The following is an 18,053-nucleotide window of genomic DNA, read 5'->3' on the forward strand; positions in this document are numbered from 1 at the left end:
CAGTTAATGGTAGGCTGCATATTGTGAATTTACAATGATATATTCAGAAAAATGCACTTAGCTGGCTGGATTGCTCAGTGAGGTAGGTATCTGGCTGCAGGGCTACAGAAGACCCAGCCTGTGTAGCCTTGGGCAAGATGCACAGTCCCAGGGCACCTCCAGAAGAAGGGAATGGTAACCCCCTTCTTAGTACTCTCTACCTGGAAACTCCTGGAAAAGTTCGCGATGAGTCAGAATTGACCTGACAGCACACTATGATGATGATGATGATGATGATGATGATGATGATTATGATTATGATTATGATTATGATGATTATGATTATGATTATGATGATTATGATTATGATTATTATGATTATTATATGTGCTATAATAAAAAGAGAGAGCTCTGCATGCAAATTCAGCAGTGCCAATTATTTTCTCTCTTTAAAAGATCAAAAAGACAAGCAGGGACACCTGTTCCTATTGACTGTCAACTAAGCCAGTGGTCAGAATGGACTGAGTGCTTTCCTTGTCAAGGCAAAAAGGTAAGGCGTTGGTCTCATAAATTGCTGTTAAGATTGCAAATCTAGTTGCTTCTCAATCCCACAGATTTCTATGGGGTTTTCTGGCTCTATTCCTTCCCTTCCCTAGAATTTTCCCAGCCAGCAAGATGCCCTCAGTTTATTCCCCTGAAATCTTGCATATTCTCAGTGTTCTTTATTAGATCCATCTGTCCTGCTGCTTCCTGCTCAGGGCTAAGTTTTGAGGGTCCTACAGAGTTTATGCTTGTTCCTCTTGTCAATTTCAGGCTCTTATAATGGACAGTTTCAAATGCTTATGTAGGATCACTGACTAAATGCAACCATTTGAAATTGACAAGTGTTCCTGCCTGGAATTGACAAGAGCAGGAAACGGATAGGCACCAGCAGTGCAAGACTGCCCCGCTGAATCTTGTGCAGGACATTGGTGAGAAGGGAAGAGGGGAAACACCCCGATCAAGTAACCAGGCAAACAAGTAATGTGTTCAGCATTACTCCCCCCTGCGGCTCTGGGAAGTCTCCCAGTTTCCTTAGGGGTCTTGGAGTGATTTCACTCCAAGTCAAAATGTCAAAAACCACTAGGATTAAAAAGTGCTTGCCTAGTACTCCTGACATCCCTAGCTGGTGTTCAAATATTCTTAGTTTCTGCCTACAGGGCAAGCAGAGCCAGGACTCAGCATCAAATGTCGTGGCCACAACTGAGAACAGGTTTAGGTTCACTTCGCTTAAGCCCATAAAAATGGGTGAGCCAAAGCTCTGAGCAGGATTGCAGCCTGTAAGGTCCAGCAGTACAAGAAATCACAATGGCGGCTAAGAATGTGAGAAGAATTCTGTTGGACCAGAAACAGCTTCCTGGATACTATGCAGTGTGCACCCAGATGTGCCCCAAATGCTGGAATGAATGGTGAAGCCCTTGCATGCGCAGGAGTTCTGTATGCACACAGGGAAAAGGGGTTCCCAGGAACAGATTGGCTGTCAGTTGGCAGACCTCCTCTTGAAGGCATAGGATAATGGCAAGGGCTTGGAAATGCCAAGTGCCCTGACCTCCCCTGCAATTGTGCTGTGCCACTGGGGACTAAATCTTCATCCCTCAGCGTTTCATCATAGTGTGCTTCAAGCTGTGCTTTAAGTAATTTTAGTGTACTTATAAAGGCTTGATTTGTTTTACACTTTAAACATCTAAATAATGAACGTTCCTTCTAACTAGGTTAAATTACGGTATAGATCCGTTTTATTGCCTCTTAATTTTTAATTCAGATTTTTGAAATATCATTTTGGATGTGTATAATTCATGAGAGCTAGCCTCTTCCTTCCTTTTGAATATATCTTAAAGTACAGACACAGAACCTTGGTCCAGCCGGCCAAGTATGCAGGGCGCAGGTGTACTGGCAGTCTTTGGGATCAAATGGACTGTGTGCCAAGTGGAACATGTGCTGTGAGCCAAGACTGTGGAAATGATTTTCGGTGTGAAGAGAGTGGTGAGTACCATTATAGCATCTTGAACTAATGTGAGCAGGTGGTGACAGATGAAACCTTGAAGGCTAACACGTTTTATTTGGCATAAGCTACAGTGGCCTTCCAGCCTACTTCTTCTGTACAGCAAATAAATAAAACTTGCCAGTGTTTAAGATGCCACTAGATTCATTGTTGTTTTTGCCATGACAGACTAAAACAGCTGCCCTCTTTAGGAGTAACAGATAAATAAATCCTGTTCCATGCCTTTAACACATTTTGGGAACCTAATAGACGTGGATTCACTGTTTCTTTATTGAAGGCAAATGGGACAGTAAAGCTTTCTTTAGGGCATCTAAGACTGGGCAGAATTGCAAGGTGAAGAAGGCAGCCGGTGAGCTCTGCCAGCTAACATCCTTGGTTTCGTCACCCTTTCCACACAGAGGATGATTTTTGGAAGGGACAGTATCCTCGACCCATGAAAGTTCTGCCGGTGATTCTGATCCAAAGGGCGTCAAGAGCTTCCATGGATAGATAGGATTCTGGCCACAAATTTCCCTTTGGGTGTAGAAGGCAACAGAATCAAAAAGGGTTACAAAACTGGCAGCCGCCGGAAGATTACTTTCAGCTTAAGAAAACGTTATTTGGGAGCAAAACAATTTACAAGGGTCCTGGGCAGAATTCGCATGTAGAATTCTGCTCTCGGGAGATTTCTGGAAGGACAAATGTTGGATGGACATTTGGTCAGGCTCAGGATGCAAGGCTCTAGAAATCTTCAGGTTCTGTTAGGCTGCTAAAGCCTTGGCTCTAGACCTTCGGCTGGCTTCCATTGGATAAGGCTGATGGGCCCTAGGAGAAAACCCACATTTTTTTTCAAGGAAGCTTTCTGGACTACTGGTACTAAGGCATCTGATCCAGAGATGTGGGAAGCAGTTAATAAGAAGAAGGCTCTTGCCTTAGAGAGCTGGGACTGTGGCAAATGTCTCAAACTCCTTCATGTCTTCCCGTTGCCCAAGCTGAACAAAGCTCATTTCCCAAAAAGGAGCCGCGGAAACTCCAAATCTCCATCTGGCTGCATTGAATGCAGAGATCACAAATACATCTTGGATACACTGACAAAGTGAACCTGACAAGAGGAAGCACCCACCGTATCCCTCATCCATTATTTAGACGGGGAAATGTGCTCTGTTAAAGCTTTTCCAGTCGTGCACCTCTGGCAGTTAAGAGAGGCCATTTCGGAATTATTGCAACTAACTTGGTTTTCTGGTTTCCAGCAAAACACTTGTGTTTTTTGTAGGAAATGGTTAAAATGTGAAACCATTATGTGTCTGAATCTGGGGATCCTGGTAGTGAAAGGAGTCCAGTTGGCCGAAACATGGTGTCACCTAAGCAAAGTTGAAGCAGTGCCCCCCCCTCAACAGGGCCAACATTTTAAAACAGGGGTCGGAACTTTTTTGTGGGTCTGTGTCCAACAGTCACACTGGCTCTCAGGAAGAATTAAAGCAGTGGCAGCAGAGCTGTTGCTTCGGGATCCATCTATCCATGTGTTCCTGGTGTCCTGAAGCAACAGTTCCTGAGCAAGCCAGTCCTCCATACCATTCACCTGCCCCTTTAGGAAATGTCCAGAGCCTCAGAAGCCACCCCTTCCAGACACAAAATGGCCCCATCCCAGGATAGCTGCATCTCTGTGCATCCCGCATCTTTCCCATGGGCAGGGGGCATGCCAGGCTGGTTTCCACAAGTGCTGGTGCTTGCAGATACTTCCTTGGGAAGCTGCAGCAAAGCTTTCATTTTTATACTATCTTGAAGGCAAAGGGAAGCATTGTCATGATCTTGGCTATAACCAGGGCTAGAGGATCATACACACCATAGCTTCCCGTCCAAGTTGTCAGCAGGAAATGATGAGAACCAGTTGGGGGGGGTCAACCTACCAAACACATCCTGTTTCTTGGGTCCTGAGGGAGATCTTTGACCTCCAGATTCCCTTCTGGAGATATTCCTTGACAACTAACAGTGATGAGTTGTCAAACAAGATCCATTAGCGCTTGAGATGCTTCTGAGGTTCATATAGCCATCTCAGAGTTTTCACTGGCAATGTAGGAAGAGATGTTTCAGTTCAAATGTTGGGTATGTGGGAAAGAAACACATCAGAGCAACAGCAGGACAGATCTGCCCCAATATATCTTTGTGGATTTCTGTGAGTGACCAATAACTCCCACTTTACTGAACCAAACGAAACATGGACTGTGAAAACAGACAGCAAAACCATTACATAAATATAAATAATGAAATCGATCTATGTCTGTGCTCCAGGCCGTTGCATTAAACGCCATCTTGTATGCAATGGAGAAGCAGACTGTCGGGATGAGTCTGATGAGGTCAATTGTGAAGATGCTGAAAGTTCATGCGATCAACTGGACCCAATCCCAGGGATTGCGAGACTAGCACAGGGGTGAGATACAATTCTTGACCTCATACTTATATGCTTCCCTTAATCATCAGGAACATTATTCATTTTTTTTTCCTCAGAACATCTGGTGCCATTGTGAGTAGTGCAGTGCCTAAAATGCTACTGGATATTTACATGCACAAAAGAGCAACCACAGACGTTACTGTGGGTAATTGACAAGGTGGTGTATGTGTGCTGGATGGGCAATCAGCTGCAAAAACAGGCAGACATTCATCATGTGTCTGGCACCTCATCAGTTAACCACAGCTACTTCCTCAATCCATTTTGCACCTGCATAAATATCTATTATGATTCTGGACACTGTTGTTTAGAGATGGGAGGAGGGAGAAAGCATTCCTGGCAATAAATGCAAAAAGAACTGTTTTCTCCCCTTGGTACAAATTTGCCAACAAACGAATACATACAAGACAAAGAGGGAGATACTCCTATAGGTTTATATTTATTCATCAAATGAAATTTATCAAGTGAAAAATCACAGTTTGCTGACTTGGTATGGAACTAGAGTTTGGGTGTTCAGCTCCTCCTGAGCTTTCCAGGGGAAAAGCCAGCCTGTGTAGCCTTGGACAGGTTGCACAGTCCCAGGACACCCCCGAAAGAAGGGAACAGGAAATCACTTCTGAATTCTCAATCTCTAATAAACCCTGGAAAAGATCACTGTACATCAGAATTAATTTGATAGCATATTATTACTCTCACTTTGCTGGAGATTGTGGAAAGTACTTCTTCAGATGAAAAGGTTTCTTTAAAAATGAATACAGTATATATATTCATTTTTATATTTTATATTGACAACAATATATAATTCTTGTTGTTTAGTTGTTAAGTCATGTCCGACTCTTTGTGACCCCATAGACCAGAGCATGCCAGGCCCTCTTGTCTTCTAGGAGGGAATTTGGTCAAATTCATGTTGGTAGCTTCGATGACACTCTTCAACCATCTCGTCCTCTGTCGTCCCCTTCTCCTCTTACCTTCACACTTTCCCAACATCAGCATCTTTTCCAGGGAGTTTTCTCATGAGATGGCCAAAGTATTGAAGCCTCAGCTTCAAGATCTGTCCTTCCATAAATATATATTCCTCTGCTTACTGTGAATATTATTTTACAAAATCATGATTAGCATGATTTTGTCACATAAATGTTTCTATTACGTTCTCATAATCTTCTAGAAGATGTTGTTCCCCATGTTCTGATTACAGAACATGGGGCTCATAGGTATGCTGAATTATCTGAGTTTTCCACTGGAAAAAGAGAATTTTGTGCCATCTCAAACAGGGAATTTATTCCCTGAAGATTCATCCCCTCCAGTCACTAGGGAAAACTACCCAATTTGGCTACTATTGACTTTCTTTACCTAATCCATCATCTAAAATTATCTCAGTTTTTCTGCCAATAGAAAGCCTGCCCAGTTGCTTTCTGTTTTATACTGATAAAAGGCAATGAGAACTTTGGCCAAAATGAAAACATTTTTCAGTTTACAGAAGGATCTTGGGTTTTCAAAATGAAGAAAATGGTGTGACATTTTTTTCTGTGTTGCCTGCTCTCATTATGAAGAGGCTCCACCAGATGAAATCTAATATCATCATATCCCCAGAAAGAGGTTTAAACTTCTGCACACCCTTTCTTTTTCATTACAATTCAAGGCACTATGCAGGCAGCATAAGTTTTTTCTCCTTTCCATTGCCTGCTGTTTTTGTACCACTGAGCCTGGTGAATAGGCCTAGAGAGACAGAAAGCTTGAACCTGTTATATACCCTTTTGGTAGGCAGAATAAAATAATATAACTTCTGAAGTTTGACATACGGCCCACTTTTATTTTCAAAATATTACTTCATTGGTCTTAAGATGGTGATTACATGTTACTCAACATTTGTGTCTATAATGTTCAATGGAATGTGTTTCTAGGTAAATCTGCACAAGACTGTAGCAGACATTTGTACAAATTGTTAAATACAAAAAGATCTCACATTGCAGCACGTCATATTGGGCCGTCATTCCTCCAAATATATAAAAACCAACTGTTATTTCAGATCTGCCTTACACGACCTATAATAATTCATTAAGGCAACTGAGGATATTCTAAGCATATGCAAAAACTGAAAAGAAATATCTAGAGAACTGCTGAATTTTCATTCAGAAGAGGAATGGCTGTTAGGGATGTGCCATTTGTTTTGGTGAGCACACCCTTCTTTGTTATAATTCAAGATCCACACCTATATTTTGCTCACCTGGGCCTATTCCCAAGACTGCATGGCCTCGGTCCAGTCTGGTTTCCTCTTGTTAATTTTCCAAAACGAAAGCTACCACAGTGCTTCTTCAGATTTGTAGTTCTCCAGGAAGCACCCTTTATATAGTGTAAAGAACAGTGAGACAACCACTTCCACAAACCAGTGTAGCAGCTTCCTTTTTGTACAGGAAACAAAGGACTCTGACAGCCAAGTAGCTTTGGAACTAAGCCCCAAATAATAATAATAAAAATAATAATAATAATAATAATAATAATAATAATAATAATAATAATAATAATAATAATAATAATAATAATAATAATTTTTGTCATTGTAAGTATATACACAGTACACCCATACAATGAAATTCAGACACCCAGAGACCAGACACATGCACACACATAAAATTCCCCAAACACTCCCACCCACTAAAAAAATCCCCCAACACTCCCCACCCACTAAAAGTCCCCACTAAAAATACAGACATCTACACCGCAGGCCAAGTAACACAGTCCAACTAACTATTCACTACTGGTGGTCTTTAAGCTCATTATTAAGTGCAATTGTAGCTCTGGGATAAAAACTATTCAGAAAACATGTGGTCCGAGTCTTAATTGTTCTATATCTTCTGCCAGACAGCAACAGTTCAAATAAAATTATAAGCAGGATGGGAAGAGTCTCTCAGGATGCTGTGTGACTTCCTCAGACAGCGGGATGTGAAGATGTCATCCAGGGTTGGTAGCTGGAGCCCAATGATATTCTGGGCAATTTTAATGGTTCTCTGTAGAGCTTTTTTGTCCGCTACAGAGCTACTCCCAAACCATGCCAGAATGCCATAGGTTAGGACACTCTCAAAGCAGGTGAAAAAAATTTAGGGAGCTGTAGGTATGGTTCTGTAGGATGCAACTCTGAGAATTCTGCCTGAGAAATTCATGGAGAATTATGGCAGCTGGAATCCAACCCCATAACACACACACACACACACACACACACACACATGGCACATCACTAATGGCTATTGTGCCTTATCTCAAGGTGCTTTAAGGAAACCTAAGATTTTTTGGAACTGGTAAAAATTAACCTACAGTGAAATCTTAAACACATTCTTTTCAGCTGTCATATTGACTTTAGTGGGACTTTCTCCCAGGTAAGTGAATAGACGATTAGCCTTATAAAGAAAACCTTCTGAATCTCTATCTGAAAATTACCCAGAAAGTATTCCTGCCAATACATTGCCACAAATAACAGCAAACACAAGAAAGAGTCTAATGGTGCCCTAAAACCTAACATGTCTATTGGCATGAGCTTTTGTCACCTTAAGACATCTTAAGACAGTCACAAATTGCATGGTGCTTTCCAAGAGTTTCTCTGACTGCCACATTTCTCTCTCTCTTTTTTTTTCTCACTAACTTTCCTGGAAAAGAATTCCATGAACTTCAATAGCTAGTTTGCTCTTTTATGCCTTTCAGCTGGTTGCAGTAAAGATGAGATGCCTCTACTTCTGTTTAGATCTCACTACAAAGTCTCTCCCCTGTTGATATTAAGGTCTTCCATAGAACGTTGGGTCCAAGAACTCTCTTCATGTGGCAGCTTTGTCTCTTTCTAAAAATCTGCCTATGAAACAACATACCAGAAGAGCTGAAGGTCAGAATGTATCTTTCACAGAACAAAGAAACTATACTCACATGCCTGCTCATGTCTTTCCTCTTTAAAGATACAATATCCTTACACAACAAGGAGCACAGTTAGTGTATGACACCGCCTATTACGGTGGCCAATGTGAATCTGTCTATAATGGAGAATGGCGAGAGCTGAAGTATGACGCTACATGTGAACATTTGTATTATGGGGACGATGAGAAATATTTCCGAAGGCCATACAATGTCCACTACTATCAATTTCTAGTAAGTATTTGAAGGCTGTTACTGATTGTTAGGCTAAGTGTGAAATAACACTGGGCCCTTGCTATGAAATAACTACCTTACCTGTAAATGGGAAGGTCCTCTGTATGGAAATCACTCCAGTTCTCCACTTTCACATATTTTCAAAGTGTTCATAATCCAGGATGTGGAAACTGTTGCATAATTCATGGCACTGGATAAACTTTGATTTCATATTTTTTTCAGAAGGTTTTGTTTATTGAATGCCATGACTTAGACCCAGTGATTTTTGTGAAATAATTGCATATCTCTTTGCAGCCTTTCCCTGACTGATAGGATCATAAGTAGAATGTATAAGAATGGGTGCATACTTCTCCCCATGCAAACCAGGACCCCATATGCAAAGCAGTTTGCTTCTGTGTACATTCCGTGTTTTGTCACATTCAGGCCAAAAGTGAGAGCTCAAGGCAGACCAGATGTTGGAGAGCATCTCCAAGGTGAGGGACTTGCTCCAACAAGGCCTGAAGCTCAACTGAGGACTTTTATGCTTTCAGACTATACTCTCCAAGCATCTACCTCTTTCCCCAAAATGGTAAACCATAAAGCAGGAGTGAGAATGTGTGGTTTGATAGTGACTTGCTGAAACCTGAAGTGACCAGAAGTCTACCTCTGGTTTTGAAAGGCTTATGGTTTAACTGTGGTGACTTGATGTGTCCTAGATGTAGCCCAAGTCTCTCTCAAAAGAAGTGAGCTTTGCTCTGGAGCCTAGATTCCTTGGTCTCTCTAATTGTTCAAGGCTGCTGTCACCATGCAAACTCCAAAGACTGCAGAATTCTTCAACTGTGGTGTGCTGTCTTAGTGTAGCACCTGGGCTTGAGAGCAGCCAAGACTGATCTGGACTCATAGGTCTCTGGACTTCGATGACTGGGATTCTCCTGTTCAGGCCAGTGCCTGTGAGGCTGGCATCCCTGACTCTTTAGACCTAGGATCTACTTAGATTCTTGTCTCATGACAGGCTTGGACAAAGGTTAGAAGTGGGCTCATTATGTATATTTATCTCTTGCAAAGGGGTGACCTGTGCATGCATCTCTGAAAAATCATACTGACTAGAGATAATGCAATATGTAATCAGTCAGTTTAACTAAATTATCCATAACTGATTCTTTTCTTAAATGTCGGGTAGCCCAACGTTTGTTTCTAGAAAAACCACAGCACCATATTTTGCAGGTGGGTAGCCATATTAGTTGTCGGTTGCAGCAAAATTACCAAGGAGTCTGGCTCACAAAGAATAAAAAGTTTCATTTATCCTAAACTTTCATGGATTCACTTCCTCTTCTTATACACAGTGCAAAACTAAAATTTCAGTCTAACTAATTTGTTTCTTCTTTCATTTCAGGCACATGCTGACACGGGTTTCTCTTCGGAGTATTTTGATGATGCCAAGGATTTACTGAATGCCATTAAGAGGGACACCTCTTGGAATGCTGGCTTCACATTTGGAATCAGCCCTCCTAAAGTACCTGTCTCCTTGGAAATAGGCTTTAAGCTTTCCAAGGGTAAAGGGACCCTGAAGAATATCACAGAGTACGAGTCTAAGGTAAAGAAAATTGATACTCCCTCCTCTTTCTTATTCCTTTCCCACTGAAGAGGTCAAACACTCTGTGAAGAGTACTGAGTCATTTCCCTCTCCATGTCTACCCACTGAAATAATAATGATCAAACCTTAATTACTTCATGTAATTAAACTATGGGATTATTAGGAATTCTGATTGCTTTCTGTATTGTACTGAGGCAAACAGAGGCATCCTGGTGGGAATGGAATTGCATTATGAAGCAGAACCAAACATGATATTTATTTATTTATTTAAAGTATTTTTTACCCCGCCTTTCTCCTTAAAATGGATCAAAGGCAGCTTGCATCATTAAAAGACAATATTTAATGCTAATAATAGTGAGCATACAAATACAAAAGGATCAGACAAATACTATCTTACTCCATCTGCTTTCACAGTGTTTTAAGAGTATAAATGATGAATAAATGCCTGAGGGGGCAAAGAAAGTGGACAATGCAAAGAACTGTTCATTAGCAATAGTTGTCACTATGAAGAATGAATGTGGTACAGTGGTAGACAGACAGACTGTGAGGGTTCTTCCATGGAGAAAGGATGATTTCTTTCTTGTGACAGTGGCAGATTAGACTCAGGAGACAGTGACGATTCTTTCAAACATCCAACATTTATCTCTGGAACCTTAAGAAAATGATTCAAATCAACTTTATATTCAACAGCTCCTTGGAGCAACAGAAGTTTTTTTTTTTCCAGAAACAGGAAAGGGGTTCTTGAAGGTGCCTTCCCACAGTCCTCCTACACCTTCCATCTCTAAACACATTAATACCAGTTTTGGTGATAGCAGTAACAGAGACAGTTGTTCTCCTGGTGGGTCTTGGCAGTATGTGGGTTCATCTCCTGGATGTGGAAAGTCCCAGGTCCTGGAGGTGAATATCTTGTTGACCCAGATCAGTTCATCTACCTTTCCTTCTCTCTCTCTCTCTATCTTAGCTCTCTGTGATCTTTCTTCCCCATTGTGTTGCCTCTTTCTCTCACCAGTATGATGGTTTTTGGAGTATCTTCTCCCTCCTTCTCCTGTCAGCATCTTTCCATGGTACTGTTAGTTTCTCCCATCTGTAGGTCCAAGGGTTCTCAGTCCAGGTCCATTCCCATCCCGGCAGCAGGACATTTCCCTCCTTCTTCCCTTCAGTGCTCCTGCCTCTGCCTCCCTCCTTCTCTCCCCTCTTCCCTTTTCTATCCCCCTCTTTTCTTCAAACACTCTTTTTCCTCCACCAATTATTGTCTCTTCTTTCCCCACCTCTTCTAACAGTCTTTCTCCCTTCCCTGCCTCTTGGTTTTCCGCCTCCCCTTTCCTAGAGGTCTCCTGTGTCTCACTTCTTTTTTTAGCTCCTGTCATTTCCTTTGGGATTTCATTTTCCCAGGGGATGGAGGGCATTCTGGGGGGGGGGGATATTCTCAGATCTGCCCCCAGGCTCACATAGACAGACAGACAGACAGACAGACAGACAGACAGACAGACAGACAGACAGACAGACAGACAGACAGAGTTATCTTACATTCGTTGATGCAAATTGGATTATATGGTTATAAGAGTTGTCTTTTTAATTGCTTAACTGATTGGGACGTGGTGGTGCTGTGGGCTAAACCATAGAAGCCTGTGCTGCAGGGTCAGAAGACCAAGGAGTTGTAAGATCAAATCCACGTGACGGAGTGAGCGCCCATCGCTTGTCCCAGCTCCCGCCAACCTAGCAGTTCGAAAGCATGCAAATGCAAGTAGATAAATAGGGACCACCTCGGTGGGAAGGTAACAGTGTTCCGTGTCTAAGTCGCACTGGCCATGTGACCATGGAAGATTGTCTCTGGACAAACGCTGGCTCTATAGCTTGGAAACGGGGATGAGCACCGCCCCCTAGAGTCGAACACGACTGGACAAAAATTGTCAAGGGGAACCTTTACCTTTACCTTTAACTCAATTTGGGAATACAGAGATACGGTGACAGTACATGACCTGGGGGTGCCCCCCAAGTTGGGTAAGGCATCCTTTGTCCTTGTCTTAGATCATGAGCTGCCTGTGCAGACATGTATACAAAGGTGGATTTGATGGTAGTGGTGTTGCTTGTGCCTTGTTTTAAGCAGAAATCATTTATTTATTTATTTATTTACAATATTTTTTGGCCGCACCATTGCCAGTGGCTTCTGGGCAGTTACCAGTCAGGACCTATGAACAATTTTGACAGCAGAAGGAACATTTTGTCTCCTTAGTACCAATGTTAGTCAGCCTTCCTGACAGAAAAAGAAGCAATTGTGTAGAATTGCAAATAATCTAGGTTAGGTGGCTAGCTTTAACAGACTCAACTCATATGGCATATGTCCTTCCAGCCCAGGTCCCTTACACTGCATAAGCTTTATTTGTCCTGTGGCATCATTGCATATCCCAAACTTAGCCAATGAGTTTGAGTTTCTAGGGAGGAAAAAGAAACATTTTGAGAGGAGGGGAGGAACTGAACAGGTGATCACAACTGCAAACACCACCAAGCTATCACAAAAAAGATAAGCATGTGGTACTAATGGGCTGTTTTAATGACATTTCAGTTCATTCCAGTTCAAACAAAACCATATTTTACTAGCTAGAGAAGTATGTGAGTTGTGATTAAAAAAAGAAAGAGAAAATGTCCAATTTGTACATGTCATGTTTGAAAGATGAAACGTGGTAGAGACACGTGGGACTACCAACTGACTATCTCTCTAGTAGGAATCTGCGGCGGTGCCTTCATATTGGATGTATTCCCTATATGGAAAATTATTCTAAATAAAGCAAACTATTGCAAGAATTAAAAAATTGCATATTTCAGAAAAAATGGTTTGTGTTCTTCCCCCACTTGCCTCACCTCCCAGAATTTAGCATTTGTTAGAGTCCATACCAAAGTACAAACAGCCCGTTTCAAGATGAGAAGAACTGATATAGTCCTGGATGAAGATATGTTCCAGTCTCTGATGGATCTTCCAGATCAATACAACTATGGAATGTATTCCCAGTTTATTAATACTTATGGCACTCATTTCATGACATCTGGGACCATGGGAGGCGTCTTTGAATACATCCTCGTGATTAACAAAGACAAAATGCTTAAAGAAGGTATGCGTATTTCATTTATTCTACCTATTTGGTGTATCAGAGGGTGTTAGACTCTAATCCCCTTACAAAGAACATAAATACACATAATCAAGCATATTGGCCAGCAGGAGGCTGCAATCTGTTGTAATGACCTAGGAACCTGAGATCAGTATTCAGTACATTTGTTCTTTGTGTTCAGCAAGGTAATGAGCTTTAATTCCCAGATGTGTTCCTTGGAGCTAATATACATGTTTCTTTATGGGTATAGCTGTAATAGCAGCAATGATAACCCCAGGAATTTCTTCTTCAGTAGATAATACCCAAAGCTTTGAACACTTGCCAGAATTTGAAGCACACACCAGGCATACCTAGATAAACTCAAAGGCATTGAGTCACTCGGAACACGGAAACGAACTGTGTTTTATTGTTGGCATTACAGCTGCCATTTTACATAAAATGGCTTTTAAACTGCACGGTAGCAGAATTCTACCTGCTTTAGCTTTTAGCAGATGACAGCAAGTCAGACAGCATCATTCTACCTGTGGCAGAACCATCCACATGATTTTTCCCCACTGCACAGTAATAGCCACGTAGCTGAAGCATAAGGGCTTTGGATCATGAATGGGAAAGGGGCCATCATATATAACTGCATAACTTCGTGCTGTTCTGAACACATTGCTTCTTTCTGCAAAGTCATCTACCAGACACTTGTCATCTTCTGTATTTGTCAGTTATATGAAGAGGCCAATATTGCAAACTAGTAAAAGGATTTCGGTAATGACAATCATCATAATCATAGTCATAAATAAATGAGGGAATTATTTGTATGTTCTGTTCTTGAGCATATTGTGCCATTATTGAACCAGTTCATGCACTTATTAGCCTGTAACTCCCAACTGCCTAGATATTTATGATGGTATGTGTCCCTCTGTTTCCTCACAAAGAAAATACAGGGGTGTTCGTGAGCCATAAGGATTCCTGTGCACGGAGAGAACCAGTTCATCCTTGTAAGCTGATTCTTAGATGATCCGTCCTCTCCAGGAAGTGCCCTTCTACCACTGTTTCATTAGATGCTTGGGGGAGAAGATGTATACCTGCCCATTTCTCCATCATATATGTAGAAGTCCTGTCTCAATAAGTTTGCAAATAGGTGTTTTGTTTAAGATTTAAGGACCACATTTGACTTCTGTCTTCAGCCCCCAAAGAAGTGTTGCAGTCCAGACACCTCAGTTATGCTGAAGACATACTTATCTAATCATATTGACCCTCAAGATATTTTACATTTAGCCCAATCAGTTTCTATACATTTAAAACGTAAGAATCCTTATCAAATCACAACCTTAGTCACATGGCTTTTTGTTATTGTGCTGGGACCTTGCACTGTTTGGATTCCAGCTTCCCTTTTTGGTATCTCCTTCTCAGAGGGAGGCTCCCATGGCGTTTATCATTGCTGTTATTGTCCCTGGCCCTCACTCTAACCAGAAGGTGAATTAATCAAGGCTTCTGCTGTTTGCATACCGTAATGTCACTGAGTGAACTTCTATCTTGGGATCAAAGGTCATTAAACTGAGATTCTCCTGGAGACAACTTGTTATGCCATTCCCTAACTGCATCACTCAATCAATATGTCCAGAACCAGTGGCATATGATGCAATGCATTTTTATAATATTGCTAGAAGTTACCCAAAAAGAATATATTCTGATTTAAATTAGCATTTTATTATGCATAACATTTCCTCATGAACATTTGCTTTGCAACTGACAGCTGGCAGTACCTCACTCTGTTTCCCATCTCCCACACCCACACTTACACTCGATCTTCTTTTTGCAAGGTTCTTGTGCAATGGAGATACGTGCAGTTGCAGTGTTCCTGGGTTGCTGCAGCCACGGAAATTGATGCTGCATTTTTCCTCAATAGAAAGCTACAGCTTGCAATGCTGAATGGTGGATCGGTGGATCAGGCGATTCATTTATTTGTCCTTAATCCTCATGGGAGGGTATCTTTCCTGGACTCAAAGCTGAGCAAAAAAGAGGAGGTCTTGCCAAGAAAGGCTTCAGGAAGCATACTGCCAAGTAAAGAGGCAAAATGAATTAGCAACATCTAGGCAAGGCTATTATTTCATTTTATAACTTGCGTACTGTCTTTCAGAAATGGTGTGATTTATCGCAGCAGAAGCAGCTTTACTAAGGAGGAGGAAAGCTGAAGGTCTAAAACAGACCAAAATGTATCCCAGAAGAGATATAATTTTTGCTTTTATGTGGGATACTGGTATAATTTCCATCTACAGAGCAGACCATAAAAGAGAGGACACATTTATCAAGCTAGTGCTACTTTTAAGTGCCGTGTTGAGGCAGGAGAAGCAAATCTGTGGTTCAATGAATGTCAGCCCTTTGCTTCCATACTGCCAGTGTCTGAAAGCAAATGTTTTCTCTAGAATGATGGGTGTGTTTCTTCTTTTCTAAGAATACTGATGATGTAGGCAATTGCCATCTAGTCTGGATGGCCTGATGAAATGCCACACCAAATATCATCTCAGGAGCTTGATTGCTGTGGTCTGCCTTTCTCAGTCTGTGCCTGATTGCAATATTAAGGCTCCATTCCTTTTGTATGCATACCTTGGAGCAAACCGAGTACTGAACTAAATAAGGCTTGCCTTTCATGGTTCATGTTAGGAGAAAGTCCTCTCCCAAGTCTGTGGTGGATGTTTTCTTATGTTGAAACAGCTACAGTTGCAGGCTGTGGCAGGAGAGAACTATGGAATTTTTGTGTGTGTTTTATAAGATCCCAAACACCGTTACAACATTTAGTAAGGATTCCAGGGCAAGGGTTTGCAAAAGTTACTTATCTGGATGACAATCACTGAGTCAGTGTGATCAGTGGCTATGGGAATCTGGGAGTTGTAGTCTAAAAGAGTAACTCTTAATAATCTCTGATGATGTCACAGTCCTCAGAAGCCAGAGCTCCACCTTTTTCAGGGAACCATGTCTGGAAGGAGTGAATCAGGTGAGAGGAAGAGTGCAATTGAAAGCATAAGATAGACCGAAAGGAGAGGTCAAGCATTAGAGATGGGGACGAATACGAAAAAGCTGATTCACAAAATAGTTGTTCCTTCATATTTGTGGGTTACAGAGACCTCCACGAATATGAAGGGATGAATATTTACCCGTTTTTATTCGTCCTTCGTATAAAAAAAGAAATAAAAACCATTCTGCCTACCGGCCGCCGAGCAGCTAATCAGTAGCCAATAGGCAGCCAGCCACCCACACAGCCAGCCACTCCCACAGCCTACCCCCACCCCCTTCCTCTCCCTACCTTCACATGGAATAGTGAATCACCTTGGAGAGCTTAGTAATGTGTCTCATAATGCTTTCATGACTACCCATTTAACATAAGACTGAGTTTTGGGGGATTTAATTATGTTTCTCTTCCCCCCCCCCACGCTTGGGCATGTCTTTTGTTCAGCAAAAGTGTGAGGGCAAAAGTTGAATGATGTATTCTGATATATTCATGGGGTGGCCATGTCATTTTGTAATCTGCTGTAGCAAAACTGGCTAAGAGTCTTGTGACTGAGCCTCGTGACGCAGTGGTTAAACCGCTGTACTGCAGCCAAAACTGTGCTCACGACCCAGGGTTCAATCCCAGGTAGCCGGCTCAAGGTTGACTCAGCCTTCTATCCTTCCGAGGTTGGTAAAATGAGTACCCAGCTCACTGGGGGGGGGGGGCAATGTGTAGCCTGCATAATTAACTTGTAAACCACCCAGAGAGTGCTTGAAGCACTATGGGGCGGTATATAAGCAGCACAATTTTGTTTTTAAACACAAACAATCTTTATTTGGCATAGGTTTCTGGGGGCTGTAGCCCAATTGCTCAGATGCATAGAGAACAGTTGGTTTCTTAACTCTGTCTACCAAGGCTACACTCTGTGCATCGGAAGAACTGGGAGCCATTCCATAGTCTTTCTCTGGTTAAGGCAATGTTGCTGTCCTGAATTTTACTGTAATCTCCACATTTTAAAGTTCCTGGTTATGGTTCTGCCTTCATGTAAAACAGTTAAAAGAGCAGCAAAATGTCTGGAATGCACAATGGTATCTTTGTTTATCCTTTATTCCTTCATGCTCTCTCTGCTCATTTCTCAGTGTTAGTCCTGACACTCAATGCTCTTATTTGGTAGGGAGTAACAGCCAAAATTTGATTCAGTTTTTATGCTGGTGTAATACAACTGGTTTAAATCTTGTTGGCAAAAGCAAAAAAGAAAAAAAAAGAAAACAGAATTTGAGGGAGGATGACTTATATTTTGAAACAATTGGCACTAAGTTTGCTCAAGCGATGACTGATTCATTGTATTGCTAGTAAATGTTCCTTTAATGATGTTTAACATAATTTACTCTGCTAGTCATGAAGAGAGGTAAAAATTTTGAAAAACTACAGACTCTTCTTCTTCTTTTTCTTCCTCCTCCTCCTCCTCGTCCTCCTCCTCTTCCTAATGCCATTTAAGGAGACATTGCCCATACGTTTCCAAACTCACCTTTCTAGGCTGACATGAAAAAGAGATACAATCTTTGACATGACCAAGGTTATAATTTCTTTTTTCAAAGATAATCATTTTTTGTTTTATAACTTCACTGCGCAAGAAAGCAATGCAATTGATTTGTGGTTGATTATTACATAGCAAGAGACATTTTTCACACTGTGATTAACTCAAAACTAAGAGAAAAAATCCATCTAATTTGTGGGCTATATTTATCTCCTTGGAATTATTTAAGATGAGAGAAGTCTTGTTTGCTGTTTCCTCAAATTGCCAATACTTTGTATAATTATCA

The 18,053-nt window shown here is 41.5% G+C and overlaps 1 protein-coding gene across 1 annotated transcript in view; it reads left to right on the forward strand.

The window, feature by feature from the left end:
• The window catches only part of C8A (complement C8 alpha chain), a 41,484-nt gene that overhangs the window by 8,573 nt on the left and 14,858 nt on the right, over positions 1-18,053 (forward strand). The window contains exons 2-7 of the mRNA XM_020789856.3: positions 436-529; positions 1,857-2,001; positions 4,289-4,427; positions 8,384-8,573; positions 9,946-10,146; positions 13,013-13,253. Of these exons, the coding sequence (XP_020645515.3) occupies positions 436-529; positions 1,857-2,001; positions 4,289-4,427; positions 8,384-8,573; positions 9,946-10,146; positions 13,013-13,253 (1,010 nt within the window). The remainder of the gene's footprint in view (positions 1-435; positions 530-1,856; positions 2,002-4,288; positions 4,428-8,383; positions 8,574-9,945; positions 10,147-13,012; positions 13,254-18,053) is intronic.

The sequence above is a fragment of the Pogona vitticeps genome, chromosome 4, assembly GCF_051106095.1.
Source record: "Pogona vitticeps strain Pit_001003342236 chromosome 4, PviZW2.1, whole genome shotgun sequence".
Lineage (NCBI taxonomy): Eukaryota > Metazoa > Chordata > Lepidosauria > Squamata > Agamidae > Pogona > Pogona vitticeps.